The sequence below is a fragment of the Homalodisca vitripennis genome, unplaced genomic scaffold (assembly GCF_021130785.1).
Source record: "Homalodisca vitripennis isolate AUS2020 unplaced genomic scaffold, UT_GWSS_2.1 ScUCBcl_4215;HRSCAF=10265, whole genome shotgun sequence".
Lineage (NCBI taxonomy): Eukaryota > Metazoa > Arthropoda > Insecta > Hemiptera > Cicadellidae > Homalodisca > Homalodisca vitripennis.
Window position 1 is genome coordinate 15,057 of NW_025780347.1, and position 24,517 is coordinate 39,573.

Genomic DNA, 24,517 nt, shown 5'->3' on the forward strand with positions numbered 1-24,517 from the left:
TTACATTTTTACATCAAACATTTTCCACAGACAATGGAGACCTATTGTTGGCCAGTGGATCGCAAGATTCTAGCGTGAGACTGTGGCGGTTTCATCCCACCAGCTCCCAACGCTCCACCGACGGCTCATCCCTGCCTCCGATGTTTCGGGTGGAGGAAAAGATGCTCCGACTTGGCTCCATGGAGCTGGCCGTCAGCCTAGAGTCAGTGCTGCTTGGTCACGATGGAAGAGTGTATGGAGTCAAGTGGCATCCACCTGTACTGACAGGTCAGTTCGTAGGTGGAACTAAATTCAAACACACTTTGTTCATCATTGACAAGAAGTACCCCTATATCAAGACTGACCTAATCATTAATACATACATTTTAAACAAACATCTTAACTCTCTAAAAGTGATGTGTGGGCATACTAGATTTAATTTGTGTTACATGTTTTTTTTTAATGTATCTTTATTTGTTTCCATTCAAACGGACAGTGCCATTTTCAACAACTTTTATCAGAAAAATATAAACAAAATAAACTTATATTAAAATATATACTAGACCCTGCTTCTTGAAAAAATGCAATAATTAATTGAGAAAAATGGGGAAAAAAAACTACTATGTGCACTAATCAGAGTCCAGATCACCTTATACGGAGTCGTGTACCCATTTCTCCAGTGATGACTCACTTGTACAATTTCGCAATGTATTGTTTTAATTTTTTAAAGTGATTTTGTTTTTATATTTTAACGTATTTTGAAACATTCCATTTATTTCATTTACTCTAGTGTATTATTGTTTTTATTTTGCTTTAAAAACCAATATAATAAGTTTATTAATTTTCTATCCATTACAAACATAGATACGTTTTGAATGCATTTTGATGTCCATATTTAAGAACGTTGGGATCGAAGAGATGAGTGACTTTAAAATAAAATGTGGTTGCATATATGACATAATATCCATTTTTATTTTTTAAATTGCACATATTATTTTATGATACAAACAAAGTTTTCAATTTTTTGTTAAGTTCTGTGCTGGTGAAATGTATTTACTTCATAGAGTATGTTGTTTAATAGCTAATCGTTAAGTGCTTACTTTGTAAACTTCCATTCAAAATTCTATAATTCTTCGGACAGAATGTTCTGAGTTTTTAATATTACATAGTTATTATTAGTTGATTATGTTCTCTTAATGAGAGACAATTTTCTGGTGAATAAGATGTTGGGAAGAGTGGACAGCATTGTATTAATGAATGTGTTTGATGTATTACATTTTGTTGGTATGCAGACACAGGCTACACTCAGCCATTGAAGCTGCTGACAGCTTCGTTGGACAAAACAGTGGTAGTGTGGGCACCCGAAGCACAGTCGGGAGTGTGGCTGGAGGAAGCTCGGATGGGGGAAGTAGGCGGTAACACACTTGGCTTCTTTGGAGCTAGTTTTGGCCCGTCAGGATCTGCCATACTTGCACACAGTTATCTTGGTGGCTTCCACTTGTGGTATAAGGATGAGGTAAAAATAACCAGTTGTCTGTGTAAAATCTTTAGCCGTAAACATAGTTTTGCAACTAATTAAATCTGCGGCAGAATATTAGTTTTAACTGGTGAGTTGTGTATTTTGCGTGAATTTGTATTGATACCAATTTTAGGACTATACTTTTACACTTAATTTCCCTATAATACTAGTAAAACAATAGTGTCTTAGTGACAAAGAATTTTGATCCTGGTCTTTTTACTCTGATAGTTTTTTACATTAGTTTATTTACATTATTTTTTTGTATTGTATAACAGAGGCGCATTTGAATTTCTGTTTAATACTCAAACTGACAATGTTAATTGATGATAATAAACTATTATCAACCATTAAAAATGTTTATATTAACTAAAACATTTCAATCAATATAAATTATACATGATTAACTGAGAAAACTTTAAGAAATTTCAGTATTTAATCTGATTAGTCTCTTATTACTTTTAAACCATTAATATGTTTTGAAAGTGAGCGATAACTTTGTTTGAAAATGTGTGAAGGCTCTGTTATTGTAATACTATGTATGTGTGTATGAAAAGTATATCAATTTCAAAATATATAAGAAATTTGATACTAGTAAACATATATATTTGTGGATAATTGAGATTTATCTACTGAAATTAACATCTTAAATAATTTACAATGACTTCATTTTCACTTATGTTTGTTTTATGTAAAAAATGCTAAAACATCTGGATAGATGGTTACAAAAGACTTCATATCTATACAAAGATGGAAAAAGTTAAAGAACCAAAGTTTTGGTGCTATTAATATTATCAAAAGAATTTGGAAGACATTTACTACAGGGCTCTCCTCTACAGGCTTCAAAAGTTCCAATGTTAATCTTTATTTGTTTTTTTTTTTAATCTCTTTTAAGCCTTAGCTCTTGGCTAAGCTGGCTTGTTTTTTTCACTTTGGCTATTATTCCTGTCATATTGAACCTCTCTGGAATTTGAACCTGTGATCTCTCAGTTAGATAGCTGTGACTGTATGCTCTAATCTACAGAGGAGGACTTATCAGAGTATTTTTGTTTAGCTTAAAACAACTGATTATTAAAACACACGTGATACTCAGGTAGTTATTCTTAGTCCACCAGCCAACTTAACCTCGAACTAGCCGTATATGGGTGGAGCTGAGGGTCTTACTTAAAAATTAAATTGAAAAATGCAACAAGTGCCGAAAATAAACACTTTTTGACTAAAGTAGGATTCTCAGACCGTGTATGTATGGGTATTTTTGATCATGGAAACAAAATAAACCCTACTATTGAAATATAATTGATTCGAACTAGAATTGCTGAACATTTAACATTTAATAAGTTTCAAAAAATATTTATTTTTCAGGTAGTTCTATTGCTCAATAAAAAATGAAAAACACTTTTACAGCTTTGCCTTTACAAAGAAGGTTCCAAGATAAAATCTAAGTGGCACTTTCTACCACAGCACATGGGAAAGAACCTTACAACGAATTATGGGTTTCCTGAGACTACCAGTTATTGTGGATTTACAACAGCCTTATTAAAACCAGATCCAAATCATGTGAGGTCTCTTGAAATAGGTAGTATATAACATTATAAAGCCTCTGAACCTCCGACGAAGGAACCTCCAAGCAAGTGTTTCCTTATATATTGCACAATTCCAAAGTTATTTTAGTCTCTTTAGAACTTATGAGGGGAGGCTGTAAATAACAGCTAACTAATAGCAATTTCTTCCTTAGTATGAAGTTAAAAAGGAAAGGCATAAATGAGTATTTCACATTGAATTTTAGTACAGCCTATTTAGGTCTTTTCCATATGAATAGGAATTATTTTTTAAATCATTTCTTTTTCATTTAAACAGTTTTTATGTACATAGTAGTGTAATCCAAAATGGAGTTTTAATAAAACATTAGTTCAACTCAAAAAGAAGTAGTACTAGTTTTACAGTCATAGTTATTAAAATTATTAGTGTATTAAAATAATTCTTGAATTTGTAATTTTCTCAATGAACACTCTGTTTAATCTACAATGTGGGTGATATAGGATGAGTGGCGGCCGACAGTGGTAGTAGGAGGCCATTTTGATGCAGTAACGGATCTGGCATGGGAACGAAAACACGGCCGCTACCTCCTCACAGTTAGCACTGACCAGACAACACGTCTACATGCTCCGTGGGTGCAGTCAGACTGTGACAAGGTTGGTAGATTTAATATGTCTTTGAGCACAAGCAGGATCTCTGTATATCAAGCAGCTGTGGTAAATGTATAAAAGTCAAGAATTATAGCGTTGTACATTTACTTTATTCTGTGTACATACTATACAATGTGATAACTAAGAGTTGATAGGGCATGATAATGACCCCCCTCCTCCCTCCCCCATCATCTCATCGCAATCCTGGTGATCTATTATGATTTAACCCTGAAATGTAGACAATTCAAGTGTAGATAAACCATAAGAAGCTTCCAGAAGCAAAACTAGCCCACCTCAGCAGGTTTTATGAATATCCTGTAGAGGTTTCTCCATCTTTCAGGCCAATCGCTTTGTAGTCAAAAATTATATGTACAGCAATCTCCTTGGGCTCCCTGAAGAAGCGACAAATCTCTGATACACGAATATCCATCTTAAACAGGTGGTAGTTAAGTGGACAATGTCCGGTTAGCAGACTAATGTCTCGTTTACTGAGTCCAAAAATAGCTTTGCTATTAATTTGAGTAGTCTGTGACAACTTTTATTATTTGTCTCAGATCTGGGATGACAAAGCCACCCATTTTGTGATAGCGTTTTTGACTTGTCACTTAGCCAAGTCACAAAAGGGTTAAGGGCCAACAAGTTGCTACATAGCTCCAGCTCTCACTAAATCCTACTGAAGTTTTATCGCTTTATGTTTCAGTGCCCACATTAGAGTAACTTTGTTACGGATACCCAGTGCTTTAACTAATATTAGACCTCATACCCCAGGTTCTACTACAGAACTGTCTGCTGGTATAGAGAGAGACCACTGCTTGATGCAGAAGTGTGTATTCCAGATCAGTCTTTTGTCACAATGCCCAGATATTGTGACCTCACTGGAAAGGCTACACTAGTACCCTTTCAGGACATAGGCCATAACATAAGCTTTCTCCTTAAGATGAATGAAGCTATAGTACTTTTGGAGGTATAATGATGCATACAGTTGATTTAGAGCGAAAGGTTTGACGATAAAAACAGTGTTCTCCTAATCCCACCACGAGGATGAAGGAATATTCATTGTAGTGAATTCAGTATTCTCTTCCCTCCCCTGGGTTGGTCATTGAGTCATATTCTCTTACCGTTATTTAGTCAATCTTCACTATTTTTCTTTATTTCTCCATTATTCTATTTATATATTTTATTTGTATCTCTTTAGAAAGCTGACATAACCATTCAATCCTCATGTAATGTTTTATTTCTAACTGGATGGATTGGCATGTAAATATTTTTCCTTTTTGTAAACAGCTCCCTCAATAATTGGACTCTGTCTGGTTGCAATGTGTTAATTTACATTGTAAGGTTTTAAGTTTTTGAACATTACGGTTAAGTTTTAAATATTTTAAATGTTTAATTGTAAGTTTATGTTATTACTTACATATAACTTACAGATATACATAATTACAGTTTTAAACAGTCTTTGTGTTTAGAGATGTCATAATTAATATTACTGTTAGCTAAGATTACAATTTGTGTTTAATTATTTTATTTTTTGTAAATACATAACAATTTAGCTTTATCTATTCTATTCTATATACTCAACACAGCCTGCAAGAAAAGGTTTTTGATGAAGCCGGTGTAATCCTCATTCAGCATTGAAGCTGATAAAGTTGTTGGTCGAGTGACAGTATACCTGATTGTCTTCAAGCAGGTAAAATAGTGTTATTAGCAAAACTGGAATTTTTAAAAATATCCTCCTGAGAGAGAGAGGATTACTGACCTGCAGTATATTTCTAATCAGATCTTAGAGGTTAGTAAGATATCATAGAAGAAAGTCTAGCTTCAATCCAATATTATATTATTTGTGACCTACCATAGGTTCGTTGTGTGTAGTAAAGTACAAAGTACTAGCGTCAAGAGGTAAAATAAACAGCCAAAAAGAAATGAATTTGAGACCAACCCAGTCAAGGTCCTACAATCTGTGAAGACCAGTTGAACCTTCTGGAAAAGACTCAAGGAGCAATCATTGACAATGGGCTGCATTGTTGGAGAACCCACTCCACAATCACATGATAGATCAGGAGGTATTCCCCATTTAGATTTCCATGCTTTGCATCTGCCCACTCCAGTTCGGTTCAAAAGTACACATTCCTTTTCAGGAAGGTCCTTACCACCCAATCTTGTCGTTGGATTGGAAATCAGAAACTTGTTTCGCTCTTCCATTCCAGGAGAGTGCCCAGTAAGCATTTGATGATAAACCTGAGAAGCTGTATATAAGGGTGGTTTACGGAACCATAGTCGAGTTTCTTTTTGAGGCTGGTTCTGTAAGACGGGCAAGTTAGGAGTGGAAGTGATCTTTTTCAACTCAGGAGTGTTTCCCTGTGATAAATTTCAAGAAAAGCTGTGTTATGCAGTGCTGGAAGCCAGTCAATCAATCCAATATTGATTGAGGCTTAATATACAGTGTGAATTAAAAGTATGGATGCACTCTGTTTAGTTTTTTATGGTTAATGATGGAGGGATGGAACTTGGGACAACTTTGACCATTTTCCCAAAATGGGATTTTAAGGGAGCGGCTCAAAATGTTTAAATGTAAAGACCTGTAAAGTGACACGTCATTTGAAAGGTCTTCATAAAAGGAGAACAGTGGAAACTAGAGCTTTCTATCTCAACCCAGTACAAAATGGCAGCTCATTGAAATTAATTAAGCTAAAAGCATGGATGGATCCTCTCAACCTTCAATGGACAAAGATAACAAAAATTAAACTCAGGACACCCCTCTAGGAAACAAAAGTGAATTGTTTTTCCAAAATGGAGGCAGTTTAAAATTGTTTAATGTAAAATTACAATAAAACAGCTAAAACTTACTAAACTGTGTATTTTATATCAGATGTTCAAACTGCTGTCCCAGGAAGGTTTGACAATGTCCAAGCCTGTTGTAAAAACTTGAAACTGCACGCTGTATGGATTCACGTGGGATTTTTTGAATTTCCGCTACTATTTTGTCCCTAAGGTCATTAATGCACTGGAGTTTGTATTATAGACTTTATTTTTAATATGACCTCACATAAAGTAAAGTGGAGACAGATCTGAAGATCTTGGTGGCCACTTGATACTTCCTCTTCTGCCTATACAGCGATTTGGAAAAATACTGTTTAAATACTGGCAGTCATGTAGGCCATAGTGTGGAGGTGCTCCATGCAGCTGGAACCAAACTTCATTACAGTTGTTGGTTGCTACTGGATAAACCTGATTTTTCAACACTTCCTGATATATCTCAGCATTAAGGTTTCCATCAATAAAAGTGGGCGTAACAAAACATCCCTCACAATGCCAAGCCAAACATTTAATTTTTCAGGGTGCTGGGTATGTTGCTCTCTCATCCAATGAGGGTTAACATTAGCCCATTGCATCAGAGCATTGTGTCTGTTGTTATGAATCATTCTACTCCAAATTGGAAGTCAGTTTGGAAAGTAGACAGACATCTGGGAGGCTTTAGGGCAGTGGCCTTCTTAACATTTCTTCCCAGGATATTAAGAGCATCTGGGAATGCAGACAGGGTTATCTTGGATTAGGCATCAACCCTTTTAGAACACACATGTAGCCAAGATTCCCAGGGAGTACGACACCACACGTGGAAAGGTCACACGCAGCTTAAAATAACATTCGAAAAACCAATGTCCGGGATGTCCTCACCACTAATGGCCCGGCTGTGGGAAACCAGTTCCGTCCTTGGAGGTCACACGTGTAGACCCAAAATATCCACTGGCCAATCAGGGCTCAGAACCCCTGGGATGCGGCACGGTAGGGGAGGCTCCGCCTCCTCTGGAGAGGGAACCACCACCTCAGTATATAAACCCAAACTTAGTCAAAATTAGTAGTTCTTATCTGCTCATCTCTTATCTCGTCGTCTCAGCCTCGCATCAGCGCAGTCGAGTCGAGGCCCAGTCCTGTACGAGTTCTGCCCGGTGTCATTCTCCGTGCTGCCATGTCTTTGTTGGCCCTATTGGTTACGGTGCTGGGTAAGTCACGCTAGCCCTCAGCTCTTTAGTATGTCTGGTAGTCTCCAGTATTAATCAGCCTTGTAAGAACAACTTGTGTTCAATGTGTAATTATTACTTAGATGCTTTGGATCAATAAACATACGAGGGTCGTCCACAAAGTAACCTCCGTTTTTAAATAAAAAGTAAACCAGTTGAGATACAAAAAGTTTATTATATAAATGTTAAAACTACAGCTTTTCTCTACTTTTCTACATATTCACCATACAAATTCAAACACTTATCATATCTTTTAACAGTTTTTGAAATTCCACCTTTAAAAAAAATCTGCCGCCTGAGAACGTAGCCAACCTGTCACAGCGTTTTGAAGCTCTTCATCACTCGCAAACCTCTGAGATGCAAGCACCGCTTCATGTACGGGAAAAGATGGAAATCACTGGGAGCCAAGTCCGGGCTGTAGGGAGGGTGGTGGTCAAAAACGTCACATTTGAACTTTTCCAAAAGTTCTGTTGTTCTTTGAGCTGTATGAGGACGGGCGTGTTCATGGACAAACACAACACCAGATGTCAGAAGACCACGACGCTTGTTTTGAATCGCTCGTCGTAGCCGTTTTAAGGTTTCACAGTAAGCTGCAGCTGTAATGGTCGTACCACGCTCCATAAATTCAACGAGCAAGATGCCCTTAGCACCAATGCCCTTTCACCAAGTCATCACTGACGAGAGATGGCCTACCACTCTGGTCTTCATCGTGAACGTTCGTTCTTCCATTTTTAAAAAACGAACCCATTGACGGACTACACCTTCGTTCATAATGTTTGGGCCAAACACCTCACTCAATTCACGATGAATTTCAGCTCCTGTGTAACTTTTCAACCACACAAAAATCTTATTACACCACGCACTTCACATTTGGCGGGATTTTCTATCACGGCACTCATGTTTTTACGTCGTAACATAAGAACGCGCGATCGCACGATGCTCTCCCTTCCACAGCTAGAAGCGTACTGAACTGCTGCGCACGCCGATGTGAGAATGGCGGCGCTACCCCCACTACTTATCACGCCACGCCCAAACGGCGGTTACTTTATGGACGACCCTCGTATATTCAAATACTCAAGCACTTAAGGTTGCCCTTTATTTGCTATCCTGACATTTAAGGTACACCCCAGCCATGCTTAACACTGTGTCTGTTTATGTTACTGTTTAAACATGAAAATTGCTTCATCTGAGAAAGCAATGTTGTTTAATTTAATTATAGTATTATCAATGTTACACTTCATTATTTCACAAAATTCTACTTGACAATCAAAATTGTTCTCACTAGCTCATGAACTAAACGAATGTATGTAGTACCTTCTGAATGTGAAAAAATTACTCCCTGGAATTTATTTTAGTAAATGGATCTAGAAAATTATTTTAATCTTTATGTATCTTGTTACAGAAATATTCTTGGCATGAAATTGCCCGACCGCAAATCCATGGTTATGACTTGGTGTGCCTGGCAATGTTGCCAAATTTCCGTTTTGTGTCTGGCGCTGATGAAAAAGTGGTAAGAGCTTTCACTGCCCCTCAAAACTTCTTAGAGAACTTCAAGAGGCTGTGTTTGAAAAACACGAAGGATGTAGAATCAGATGGTAAGTGAGAATCGACTTGATACCATTTCTAGATATTAGTCTGTTGTCTATTAACTCTTAAACATTTATGTTCATTATAATTCTTTTAGAGGCGTATTTATTACTTAATCTTAGTGTTTTTAGTGTATTTAAATTTAATTACACACACACAGGAGTGCCTTGAGGTTCCAGTTTGAGGCCTCTTTTATTGCTATCTTCTCTCCATTAAGGCTTGGAATTGTCCTATCAACGTGCTTCCTTTATCCTGAAACTAATTGAAACATTGATGAATAGATTTGTTATAAAGTGATTTTTGTTCTTGATGTATTTCTTTAAAGGTGTCCTTGCGATTTTTTTTTTGCAAATTATTACAAGATACCTACTAATTTGGCTTTATTTTTTATGTATAACTTAATGATTAGATGTAATGCCATTAAAAATATTTATCTAACAATTATTTTGATCTTTTTAACTTCTTATAAAGTTTTTTCATGAAACTTCAAAATTATATGTAGGCTGTGGATTATTGTCACTATCAGCATGAAGTTTCCATATTTCTCAAAAGCATTTCTTGTATTTATGTTTTGTCATGAATGTTTGTGAGTTCAACTTTGTGAGCTTCATTGGGCAGCAGGAGCATTAGTGAAATTTAGTGGTTTAAAGTCAAACTTATAAGTGGGTAATATTCTTGTTTTGTGTAATTTCAGTCTTATTTGTGTTGGCCATATGCAATAAAACTAAGTTTGTTAATTTTCTTCTGTATTGCTTCCTTCTAGACAAACTCGTATCTCTCCCTACTGGAGCAGCAGTGCCTGTGCTGGGACTGTCAAATAAGGCAGTATTCCAGCATGAACCAGTCAGCCAACCCGAGGAAAGGCATGTTAAAGACCAGTATGATGAGAGTTCGTACTTCACCCCACAACAATTTGAAGGTAACTTTCGACTATATGAATTATTCTAGTAGAGTATAATTGAACACTTTTGTTCACACAGCAAATTTTTATGAGATGTGCTTCTTGTAAAATGGTGATTTTTACATAAAATATCCACAACATTAATGGATAACAACTCCCGGCAGTTAGTAAGCTCAGAAGTACCCATGCTATGTTGTATTATTTCCTTTCTGTTTTGTTAACTCATAGGAAATAGACCAGTTTCCAAAATATTTTCCATGTTTAATATTTCTCAAAATTCAAAGTGTGTATTATATTAATTTGTAACAATGGTAATTTGAATATTATTAAATAATTGGATCTGATAAGACAGGCACGTAAACAAGTAAGAGAAGTTCTTCCTAACTTCAAAGAAAATGCCAATTTATTGATATCATGAAACTTTTATACTGTAACTGGACAATTAGATCTACGTATTATGTTGAAGCTTCAAAGGCATCATTATCATTATGAACTAAAACTAAGGTCATTTTGGCTTACCTTGTCAAAAAGTGAAATTTGTTGTTAGTCCATTGACTTACTAGCGATTCAAATCACACCTTTGTCATCACCCTACCAGACAACATAACAACAATAACAACACCAATGCCAACACCAACAACAAAAGTGACAATCACCTATACAGCAATTATCTGATACCATCAATAATAACATGACCTTCTATAAACCAATACCCACACTAGTCAACTATTTCTCTTCTAATAAACCATATGTGAGGAGCTATATTATATTTCTAATATAATCTCAAGTCAACAACTAAAACCTATGTAGTTCAATAAACCATATGTGGGAGCTATATTATATTTCTAATATAATCTCAAGTCAACAACTAAAACCTATGTAGTTCAATAAATCATATTGTGGGAGCTATATTATATTTCTAATATATAATATTTCTAATATAGTCTACAACTAAAACCTATGTAGTTCAATAAATCATATTGTGGGAGCTATATTATATTTCTAATATATAATATTTCTAATATAGTCTACAACTAAAACCTATGTAGTTCAATAAATCATATTGTGGGAGCTATATTATATTTCTAATATATAATATTTCTAATATAGTCTACAACTAAAACCTATGTAGTTCAATAAATCATATTGTGGGAGCTATATTATATTTCTAATATATAATATTTCTAATATAGTCTACAACTAAAACCTATGTAGTTCAATAAATCATATTGTGGGAGCTATATTATATTTCTAATATATAATATTTCTAATATAGTCTACAACTAAAACCTATGTAGTTCAATAAATCATATTGTGGGAGCTATATTATATTTCTAATATAGTCTCAAGTCAACAAACTAAAACCTATGTAGTTCAATAAATCATATTGTGGGAGCTATATTATATTTCTAATATAATCTCAAGTCTACAACTAAAACCTATGTAGTTCAATAAATCATATTGTGGGAGCTATATTATATTTCTAATATAATCTCAAGTCTACAACTAAAACCTATGTAGTTCAATAAATCATATTGTGGGAGCTATATTATATTTCTAATATAATCTCAAGTCAACAACTAAAACCTATGTAGTTCAATAAATCATATTGTGGGAGCTATATTATATTTCTAATATAATCTCAAGTCAACAACTAAAACCTATGTAGTTCAATAAATCATATTGTGGGAGCTATATTATATTTCTAATATAATCTCAAGTCAACAACTAAAACCTATGTAGTTCAATAAATCATATTGTGGGAGCTATATTATATTTCTAATATAATCTCAAGTCAACAACTAAAAACCTATGTAGTTCAATAAATCATATTGTGGGAGCTATATTATATTTCTAATATATAATATTTCTAATATAGTCTACAACTAAAACCTATGTAGTTCAATAAATCATATTGTGGGAGCTATATTATATTTCTAATATATAATATTTCTAATATAGTCTACAACTAAAACCTATGTAGTTCAATAAATCATATTGTGGGAGCTATATTATATTTCTAATATAGTCTCAAGTCAACAACTAAAACCTATGTAGTTCAATAAATCATATTGTGGGAGCTATATTATATTTCTAATATAATCTCAAGTCAACAACTAAAAACCTATGTAGTTCAATAAATCATATTGTGGGAGCTATATTATATTTCTAATATAATCTCAAGTCAACAACTAAAACCTATGTAGTTCAATAAATCATATTGTGGGAGCTATATTATATTTCTAATATAATCTCAAGTCAACAACTAAAACCTATGTAGTTCAATAAATCATATTGTGGGAGCTATATTATATTTCTAATATAATCTCAAGTCAACAACTAAAACCTATGTAGTTCAATAAATCATATTGTGGGAGCTATATTATATTTCTAATATAATCTCAAGTCAACAACTAAAACCTATGTAGTTCAATAAATCATATTGTGGGAGCTATATTATATTTCTAATATAATCTCAAGTCAACAACTAAAACCTATGTAGTTCAATAAATCATATTGTGGGAGCTATATTATATTTCTAATATAATCTCAAGTCAACAACTAAAACCTATGTAGTTCAATAAATCATATTGTGGGAGCTATATTATATTTCTAATATATAATATTTCTAATATAGTCTACAACTAAAACCTATGTAGTTCAATAAATCATATTGTGGGAGAGCTCCACATCTGGAGTACAGTCAGACTTCAAATTCAAAACATTTTCCAACAGTCCAATGTTGGGAACTGTTAGGGTCTGAAGAAATCCAGAATTAGAATGACTTATGGTTAGCTTTAAATGATTCTAAAATTATACCTTAGTGATGTAAGCATTACCTCTCCATGCTTGTACAAATTTGTTAAAATTAATATAAAAATTAGTGTGACATAATTTACATAAACAGATAACCAAGATAACACATTTTATCATTTCAATCAATCTAAATTCATTGTATGTTTAAAATAAAAATTTAAAATTATTTAATTATTTTTTAAAGTAGCGGTTTTGGAGAAATATGGTTTTACTGTATATCCTTAAAAAATCTTTTGTAAGTATTAATGTATATTAACTCACTTAAAATGCAGTATAAGAAATGGGTAATCTAATATAAAGCTATCTACTTTAATTTAGTTACCTGTACATTATAAAATTGCAAAAACCAAGATTTACGTAAAATATTAGTTTTTAAGTCAAAATATAATTTGTTGTACATCTTAATAACACATTTTAGATGTATGAACTTGAAATTTGAGATATTAAAATAATTCATTTGAATCATAAAATATCAGTTTCTTTTTTTAAGAGGAACATGGATAATTTAAACTCTTTGAATTCAAAATATTGTTTAATTCAAACGTTTTGTCCTGCAAAGAATAATAAGGATCATGACCAGAGAAAGCTGTGGGGAAAAAACAAACCTCAGACCTAATTGATGACTCCAACAATAAGTCAAATACAGTATGGAACATCATAAACAATGAAAGGAACAAAAACCCCAGATACGAGAACCAATGGAAGCTCCAAGTAGGTCAAGATAAATTAGATAGTGCCCAAGAAATAGCCAACCATTACAATAATGTTGTTTCAAATGTTTTGCTACTGTTTCTCAAAAACACTTTAGAGACTAATAATATCAGGACCTCTAAATGCAATACCACACTAACTCCTCAACTAACAAATCAAGAGCTGCATGTTCAAGAAACCACAAAAGCTGAATTACAAATATCTATAGATTTTTGAAAACCAAAAACATCATCTGAAATTGATGAAATATCAGGAAAACTAGTGAAAATTAATTAATCCGCCCACTTGCAGACCTTTTAAATAAGTTACTCAAACAAGGTATTTTCCCATCATAGCTAAAAACAGCAAAAGTATTCCCAAAATACAAGAAAGGTCCTACCACATACACAAACAGCTATAGACCAATCTTCCTAATACCCACATTTTCAAAAATTTTTTACAAAATTCTCCTTAAAAGACTCATTTGTGATCTGGAACAAAATAAACTAATTACAAGCCACCAACATGGTTTTCTTAAAGGCAGATTTACAACAACTGCCCTAATCCAGCTGACAGAGCATGGAGAGGCTGGAAAAATTCATTTCTGTTTGTCTGTCCTCACGATATCTCGAGCATGAACTAAGCTATGGACTTGAAATTTTGCATGAAGAACCCTATAGAGAACCCATCACTGAGTTTACCTCCTGGTTGTTTTGTGTGTGTTTCTTTTAATAAAAGTTAGTATCCATATTTTGGGAGCCCTAGAACCTAGTGTATTTCATTAAATCCTTTTTCTGGGAACTAGAATCAGCCACTCCATCCACCATCATAACTTTCAGTCAGTCTGTGTTTGAGATAGTGTTTTGAGGTGGAAGTAGCTTCCGTATGTGCCCTTTCATGGTTATGTCTGCAGTTGAACAAGCTTACAAGTACCGAACTACTGTTCAATAATCTCCTATTTTTTGCTCATTATCTATTGCAGAAAGTTTTGTTCCATCTGTATGTTTTTGTAACCATCTATCGCATTTCAATTTTGTTATTGGTTGTGTTGTATTTAAAATTTAGAAACTTTCTTATTGTTTAGTAACATATATAAAATACTTTCTCCGCCAGCTTAAATTGCACAGATTCACATTGCTCCTCAGAAGACCTAGCCTTAGGATAAGACTCCGGAGCAGTAACAACTTTCCAGCTTAAAACCCAATCCTTGAGGGAGAGCCTGGCTTCCCTAGACATTCCCTCTCATGTCTCTGGTCACTGGTCCCACCTACTATGTTTTCTCATCTTCTTAGAGGGAGCAGTCTCAGGGATCCACTCATCGGATCTGGCCTGCTAGGACAAGAGCTTATCCTCTGGCTTGAACCCACCTTCCTCAGAGATGAGCCTTCCTCCTTTGCTTAGGCTTGAGATTTCTGTGTTCTCTTCACTCCTTCCACGGAATCCAGGTACTCTCAGCTTCATTCTTCTCCTTCATGAGCTGCTTTCTGTACCTAGATGGAAGATGCAGGTTGTAGTCAAGAACTTTTCCAATTTATGCCTCCAACTGGGTGTTATCTAGCTCCATCCCAGTGTCTTCCAGGGAGGTTTCCATCAGCAGCTCAGCATCTGACACCCCCAGGTTGATATCCAACTGTTAGTAGCCAGCTGCTATAGCACTGTGGAACACATTTGTCTCACTCTGAATGAAACAGGGCAGAGTGCCCGGTGACAGGTGAACACTGCACAAGTCCACTCCTCTGGAACACCCCCACTTCACACATCTCCACCTCCTGATCTTCACCAGGAGCAGAGACACCTTCACAGCAAGCCCGTAACTCATCAGATTTATACCCGCCCTAGAATCAATGGGCTGGCCATTCTGAGAGGGGCGGGATTCTCCACTGAAGTGGCTTCCTACCTGGCTTACAATATCCACCTGTTTTTCATCTGTCACGTTCTACAACAACCCAAAATCATTAGTTAGCAATACAGTGGCTGCAGCATGACACAATCACTCTCCACCACTCTCCGATGCTGGACCCTCTTGGAGTAAATCACTTCATCGTCTCCAGCTTGGTACTGATCTGTTGCTCACATTATCTGCATCAGTGTATCCTTTTTAGTCTGCCTCCTACCTCATGAAGACTTGTCTGGCAAGGGTGGCCCTACCATTAACTAAGCGCTACTGCAGGCATAGCTCTCGAGGTTGTCGGAGCGCATAAGCCCCACTGCCTTATCAAGGCAAGAATACAGTCAGGGGTTGATGTGCCCCTTCTTGAGTTAAGGTACATGTATAAATCGGATTTGAGTACAATTCGCACTTGCTTCTTGACACTTTAATAATTTAAAGTTCCTATGTATTATTAATATAGATATTGAGTATTTTAGATATTTTTATTAAAACTAACCATAACTATTTCTTTAGAGCCTCCGACAGAAGACAACCTCCTCCAAAATACATTGTGGCCAGAGACAATGAAGTTGTATGGCCATGGCTACGAGATATTCAGTCTGGCCACTACAAGCGATGGTAAACTACTGGCCTCAGCATGTAAGGCTACTAATGAAGAGCATGCTGCTGTCCTGCTCTGGTACTGAACAAATGAGTATTTATTAGTTATGTATGGCTTGGTGAAATGTTCTTTTTCTGTAATATTTTCCTTTTTGATCTTATTAAGATATTCTCATTCCTTTTGGCCAAGGCGAATCAATTGAATTTGGCCTCACCAGATTTATGTTCTTTTTTTAAAGGTTGGCCTATTGTCAAATACTTGGGCTTCAAGGGCTTATTTCACACCCCAGAAGTATTGAGACTGAGGAATACTTTCTCAAAATGTTTATTGCAACTCAACACAGTCATGGTAAAAAGTCAAAAAGATATCCAGATATCCCTGTTGCATATACGAGTTAGAAGAATAAGTATTTTACACACACACACACACACACGCATGCACGCACACACACACCACTTAACCTTTTGCAGAGATAGTCCACATGTTAATTCCAAGTAAGCTCATTATATAAGAGTAATGCAAGACATTTTGATCAAGATACTCATTTTTAATGATTACTACATTTAATTCTATTTGATTTCAAGAATCAAGAATCAAGAATTTTTATTGTCGTTAAGCACATGGCAATAGACAAAGTCAAATAAAATACAGTTTCATCTAATACAATTTCTACAAAAAAAAAAATATATACATGTGCAAAATAAATAAACAGTTAATAAAACATTATTTATATTTTACATAAGGTCTAGAAATTTATTATATATTTAAGGCATCTTCCTAAAGAATAAATATCTTGACTGTTTAATAAACATAGACATAAATATATATCTATATAAATAAATAGATAACACATAGACATTAAAATTACAAAATAAATTAAAAAACAAGATGACATTTAAAAATACAGTTAAAATCTTAAAGTACTAATATCACAGGCCAAAAAATCACTAACAGAGTAAAAGGCAATTTCTTTCAACCATTTTGACAGAATAAATTTAAATCTGCTAAGGTTTACAGACCATGCTTCTTTTGGTAACTTATTAAATAATTTTATTTTCATAAACACATGGCTTTTTTTTTGATTTTTCTAGTTTTATAGAAATACAATCAAGTAAGTAATTTTGTCTAGTATTATAGGTGTGAACTTCATTTCTAAAATTATAATTATTTAAGTTTTCCTTAACACTAACTAAGCTAAAAAAATATGTACATACATGGAAGAGTCATTATCTGGAATTCTTTAAAATATGGAACACATGATTCTCTACCTGAGATATTTGCCATTATCCTAATAGCTTTTTTTTGCCATTTGAACACTTTTAGTGATTGTGAGCTGTTGCCCCAAAAGTGTTATTCCATATAATAAATGGGAATTAAAGAAGGCATAGTAAGCAGCAACTAACATTGGGAAACTAACACAATTTTTTTAGTTTTCTTAATAAATAAGTAACTCTAGATAGTTTTTATACACAATTGATTTATTTGACATTTCCCAGCTAAGCCTACTATCTAGATATAATCCTAATAGTTTAACGGGTTTAGTACCTTCATTTATAAGTTTATTCAATGAGAAAACAATATTTTTCAGTTTTACTACTGTTTACAAGTACAAGTAGCCCGTTGACTTTGAACCATTCTGAGCTGCTATCATTGAATTATTTTCTTCTAACAATAACCCATTCAAATCTTTACTTTGATTCAGAAGAGTGGTGTCATCGGCATATAGTACTGCTTTACATGGCACATTGAATGAAAAATCATTCACAGCAACTATAAATAGAAAAGGACCCAGAACAGATCCTTGCGGTACCCCAACTTGAATTGTTTTAAAATCAGATAGTTCCAAGCCTGTTACAACCATTTGTTTTTCTATTACTTAAGTAAGAGGAAATTAACTGTAGTTCAGAATCTCTAACTCCATAGCTATTGAATTTACTTACAATCAGTTCATGAGAGATGGAGTCAAATGCTTTTGTGAGATCTATTAAAGTTGCAGACGACAAAAATTTATTTTCAAAAATTCTCTAAAAACGTTTTCCCTACTATTGCTTCTATGGCTTTGGTTGTGTTTAAGTTTGGAAGAAACCCAAATTGATCTTTTACATAATAAATTATTATTGTAAAAATATAAACTTAGTTGGTCCTTTACACAACTTTCAAAAAACCTTACTAAATATAGGTACCAAAGAGATTGGCCGATAACTGGAAGGATGTGATTTCTCACCCTTTTTATAAATTGGAATGACTTTGGTCACTTTTAATGCTTCAGGAAAGACACCATCTTCCAACATCATATTGAACAAAAAAGTTAATGGGTCTACAAGTACATCGATTATTTCTTTTAAAAGTTTGTTAGAGAACCCATAATAATCTTCACTTTGGGACGAACTTAACTTTGAGACACACTTTAACACCTTAGTGTTATCAATGCTTTGCCACTTAAAACAACTGACCCCACCGTTACAACTTAAAAATATAATCATCAACAAACTCAATTGCTAAAACATTATTTGTTGGTGTAAGTGAAAACAGAGCTTATAAAATAGTCATTAAAATCATTAATATTAACAGGTACTTCTTGACTAACTTTAGAACGGTTGGTCTCAAGCCTTATAATATTCCAAGCAGCTTTACAATTTATTCTTAGAATTCTTTATATATTCGTCATTCGCAGATATTTTGCTTCTAAAATTTTAGCCTTATATAATTTTTTTGCTTCATTATAAACGTTTTTATGCAGTTGTTCACTTTCTCCCCCTACCGATAACTTATATCTATCATATAAGGTAACAATAAAATCTCTAAATTTTTTAACTCTGGTGTGAACATGTGATTTTTGGCCTTTTAAATTTACTTTTTTTTATTTTTTTAGTTTTTACAGCATTCTTCAAGAGAAGTTGTCAAAATAAATAAGAAGTAGTCAAAAGCTTGGTTAACATTGGTGCACTTCGTAAGTTGTGACCAGTTAAATTGTGACAGTTGTTCCTTAAACTTTAAGACTGAATTAGCAGAAAGCATTCTTTTTAACAAAAAATGAAGCTTTTTTCACTATTGTTGTCAACTATGATCAAGTCAAAAAACACTGCAGATACACCAGCATGGTCAGACAAATTAGGATCTAACACTTGACATTGTACTATGTTTGACTCATTAAGGTTTGTTATTAATATTATCCAAGCAGGCTTCTTGTCTAGTGTTTTGCTCATTTAAACAGTATAAATTCAAAGAGCGAAGTATGTTCAGGAAAACAATTACATTCATTAGATTTATTGTTAATATTTATATTAAAGTCACCAGTTAAAATAAGTTTTAAATTTGCAAATTTTTCATTTAAAAATTCTACGATAAACTCTAAACTATGGAAAAATTGGTTGGTATCAGAATTTTGGAGTACGGTAAACAGTTACAACAATTGACATTAATCTTTGACAAGATTATAGCAGCTGCTTTTAAAGGAGTAATCAACACAAAACTTGTCAATATCTAAACAATTTAAAGTCAATACAATTCTTTACAAAAATTGAGCTTCCACTTCTTTTTAATGGTGGGTTTTCTACAAAAAATTGCTGGCTAAGGTATAACCAGTTGGTATATACAGTGTGTTTGATTCTTCTTTATCCAGCCAATGTTCATTAATTGTCAAAATATCAAAACAATATTTGTCTAACCATAATTCTAGAGCCTCTAATTTATTTCTAATAGATTGCACATTCAAATGGTATACACTTAAGTCCCTGGAGCAATACTGGGGTAGGCCTACCGGTTGTGGGTTGGTGTCTGGAGCGGAGAGTTTCCCGATGACGTTGTATACTGTCCTCGGTAGTTGGAGTGCTGATCTCCGTCGTCATCATGGCGTCAGCTACTGATTCCTCTGAGCCGGTCCCTAAGAGTTGGTGAAACATTATAAGTCTCTTGCTCCTGTTTGCTGTCCAGGACTCTGGCTATCTGATGTGCTAGCCACATCTTCCCTCTTCTGTTGAGATGCATACCATGACGGTGTGCAAGTGTCTTTCAGCTCTACTAACCTCCACCAAACTCACATCTCTGAATTTATTACACATTTCTTTAAGGGCACAGTTAGTCTTTTTCACCTCTTGATTAACACAGGACCATTCCACCAAGTCATACCTCCTTGGTATATCTAACTACAACGATTTTGGAAACAGTACTTGTTATTTTATTTAGCACCAACTCAATGTTTTTTATTGCATCTTGAGCATTATTTATTGCCACGTCATTGGTCCCACAAAGAATCACTAGTCCATCCTCTTCTCCCAATTTTTCCTCCTCGATGTTGTGGTTGTCCAAAACTTGACCTGTACGACCACCTGGTCGAACAAAACCCACAGCTTCATATGTGTGTTGAGTTTGGTTTAGATTCCAAGCTAGGTCTCTTCCATGACTATCGGCACAAATGAGGAGCTTCTTCTTCTCTCTTGAAGACGTTTGTACTGGCTGTTCCTTTGGCCCATTTTCTTCTTCTTCTTCCTCCACCGACAGCACCTCATATTGATTTTTGGAAATAAAATTTAAATCTTTATTCTGAAAAATGATATTTGTTGCATGTTTTTTGTTTTCTATTTTTTACAACTGTATATGGAAGTTTCTTTATTTTTTTCTGAGTCCAAACGATTATTTTTATTCATAATACTGCTGACAGGGGTCGATAGTTTTTGCAGGAAGACTCCTTCTTGGACCAGTTGCCTTGTATTTATTCAGGCACTTGCATTCAGACTTATTTTCAGAAATTTCCTTAACTTTCCTTTCCAGTAACTCAATACTTTCCTCTTTTTTAAGGACTAGAGTTTCAAGATTTAAGGTATAAGTACTTAAATTTTTTATCTCATCATTAGCTTTAGCAAGGTCCTCTGACAGATTTTTAATAATAAGTTCCTGGGATTCAAGTTCTTCTTTTAGTTCCACATACAAAACCCTATCCTCCACTTCAATTTCTTCATCAATGTCTGCCAAACTCACAGTTTGAGCATAACCATTTTTTAATAATTGATTTTTTAATTCTTTCATAGTCCTCTTTACTTAAATCAGTTGCATTTTAAATGCAACCATTGATTGCAGCTGCCTTTGCATAGCACTGCCTTGCTACACTTACTTACATTAGCAAGACATTTACACAAGGATACTTGTTTGTTTTATTTTTCATGTTGTATAAAAAAAATATATATTTTTTAATTATTATTATTTTGTATTATTAATGTTGGAAAATGTAAAATAATTTGTTTACAGTTCAATCCTGAAAATATATATAATAAAAATCAACCAGCAAAAATATGAATGCAAATTGTTGGATTTGAACCGTGGATCCTCGACTTTCTTCTAGGTCAGCACTTGGACCACTGAGCTACAACTGAATGATACTGGGCAATGACAAGTTCAGACACTATACCAAACTACACACCAGCAAGAAGTTCAAAACAAGTTATCCTCCTACAATCTTGAACAGGAAAACTGACAGTCGAAATTACTGGACAGTAGGACTTTTTAAAAGTTTCAAATATTTGATTGTTTTTAAATGTAGCCTTTTAAAGCAATGTTTATAGTTTTGCTCAAATAGAATTTATTTTCACAGTAAAAAAGTTAAAACTTCACTTTAATCAACTTCCACTATCAAGTTTAAGGTTAACATGAAGGCTCATCTTTAGTATTAAGATTTTTGTTAATAAACACTAAATTCAAATGAAACCTATTATTTAATTAAAAAATAGTCACTTTTAACTATCACATAGATCACAGTTGCTATGTTAAAAAACTTGCAATTAATTTATACTACAAACTTTAAGTACCAAGCACAATGCACAGTTGAACAGTTGGGAAAGATAACATAGCCCACGAATTTGTAGGACTTGAAATGGAAGAGAAGATATAGCTTCGACAATCATCAAGTTTTCCGGATCAAACCGGTCCAGTTGGACTGATTTAGGTCAAGCAGTTATTTACTGAATATAGCTCATCACAGGGAGGCCAAAATAATTTTTGAATTTTGACAGGAACTTTTTTACAATTTTTGAACTTGAAAATCTGTATGATTGTCATGACACTGGTTGCGTAAGCCTAAGAAAAAAGAGATTCTGTATTTTTGTTACTAAACCATTTAATGAAAACCAAATTGATGTTGGTTGCAAATACTAAACATTCTTTAATAAAACACAATTTATTATGAGGCTGTAATAACATTAAATGGTTTTAAAAATTAGCCTAAGCAGATCAATTTATTATATTAACAGTTTGTATACTCTGGAGAATAATTTGTATGAAAACAAAACCAGTTTAGGAAAGTATCAAATTTAATTGGTCTAAAGAAAAGCAAACAACAGACAAAAATGATACAAAAATCATTAAGTTGTAACACATTCTAAATACAGATGATATGCTAGTACTAATTAATTAGGAGACAGGTTTATAAGTAAGTACAATTTTGAAAAAATGACCACTGTAGCTCACCTTATACAAATATTCTTTATTTTAAAATACATAAAGTATTGAAATGGTATCAAATAGTATAAAATATATAAGTAAAACAAAAATATTTGTTTGAAAAGATGTAAATCCTCTTTCATTGAATTTGATAAGTGTGTAAAAAGGATTGTTGACCAGCCAAGGAGTAAGGGCTGTAAGACATATGTATTATTAGTAAAATAAAATTCATAGAATAGATGTACAGATAGTTGCTGGAAAGGAAGTCTCGTATTGCAATTCGAGACAAACATCCTCCGGATGTAAGTAGATACGCACATCCGCCCAGACGCCGATGGTGAACAAACAGGAAATGCTTATTTGTAAAAACCGTGCGACAATGTAAGGACAAGCCATGCTGATATGGAAAATTGTTACTCACCAATTATGATGGAGAGATTTGGCAGAGGCGTGGTCAATGAGCTGGCGGGGAAGAACATCAAAACATCAAAACGGAAGAACAAGGAGGAGAGGTGGAAGTGGAAGCCGGAATTCGAAAAAGTGAAGTTCGGGAGTGTTTTGTGTTCGTGTGCGGAAAAAATATCTCTAGGCGTAATAAGTGTGATGTGAAATAAAATGTAAGTAATTTTAAGAACTTAGTATATTTTTAGGGTTCATTAATCATTTTCAATTCCATATCTATTTAAATGTTCACAATTTCGAAAATGTATATTCATGTAAATGTTTAGCTATTTTAAAGAAAGTTTCTCATGTTAGTCCATGAACTCATTATTATTGCAACACTACAAAATTACTAGTAAATGTTATAATGAATTAAATTTAAAATAAATTGTCATGAATAATTTAATATCAAACATGTTTTCAAAGTATTAAGGTATTTAAGGTTTGTGCTTAATATGTCGATTGACGCAATCAATTAATCGAATTAATGAAATGTTGTCACAAATAAATGTGTTGGTTCATTTGAGGGTATTTGTACTGCCAATCTAACCTATTTATTAAATCCTCTCACAGCAAACCCTTGCTCAAAATATGTCACAAACCTTAATCTTAAACTAAACCCAAACTACAAAACCTTACATGGTGGAGGCGCTAAACTCGGTTGGCATTCAAATTCCTCACATGGGCAAGCACATAGTTTCATAGGCTAGGTATAAATTAGAACTAAATAATATTCATAAGAAAGTATTTAACTAAAATAGCCTACTTCAGTGACAAAACCACTCATTTACCTAAAAGACAAATTAAATTTCCAATAACTCAAAAATATTTTCAAACCCGTAATTAGAGTAACGCCAAGTAAACTAACGAGGTACGTCAATGGACATGTATAATTAAATGGAAACCATACTACATGAAGATTTAATACCATTAGACACATATAGGAACTTCCAAAAGTGACATAATAAAAATATGAAAATGAAAATGGAATACTATCTAGAGACACAGACACTGTAGCAGACCTCAGACCTATCCTAGCGGCACTTAAGAACTTAACACGTATAAGCGCAAGTCACCCTAATATTAAAACCATATTTAATAATTTAACTACACGAAAAAACTCACCTAAGTGAAGAGGACAGGGAAAAACTATAAGGATCTAGCTACAATCGAGGATTTTCTAGTGCAGAGAACAAATTTATACAACATAGTACATAACCCTGAGGCGGACATCAAGACACAAGCACCCCCAACCTTAGCACAACATTACGAGCCCACTCACACTACCTGACAGAACGAACACAGTAACCATGGGGGAAAACATACCGTTAATATCAGCTGGGACTTACACAGGTCTCCAGAGCGAAAAATCCACAAGAGATTTTTTAGACAAATTCTTAGTTGCAGCAACTTCAAAACAGATGGACAGATAACACTAAAGTTAATTTATTCCAGCGCAT

General features: G+C 34.0%; 1 protein-coding gene across 1 annotated transcript in view; it reads left to right on the forward strand.

Annotated features, from left to right (window-relative positions):
* Positions 1–24,517, forward strand: part of LOC124372862 (probable elongator complex protein 2) — a 46,598-nt gene that overhangs the window by 12,274 nt on the left and 9,807 nt on the right. The window contains exons 5-10 of the mRNA XM_046831275.1: positions 31–267; positions 1,272–1,495; positions 3,535–3,687; positions 9,100–9,292; positions 10,048–10,203; positions 16,097–16,262. Of these exons, the coding sequence (XP_046687231.1) occupies positions 31–267; positions 1,272–1,495; positions 3,535–3,687; positions 9,100–9,292; positions 10,048–10,203; positions 16,097–16,262 (1,129 nt within the window). The remainder of the gene's footprint in view (positions 1–30; positions 268–1,271; positions 1,496–3,534; positions 3,688–9,099; positions 9,293–10,047; positions 10,204–16,096; positions 16,263–24,517) is intronic.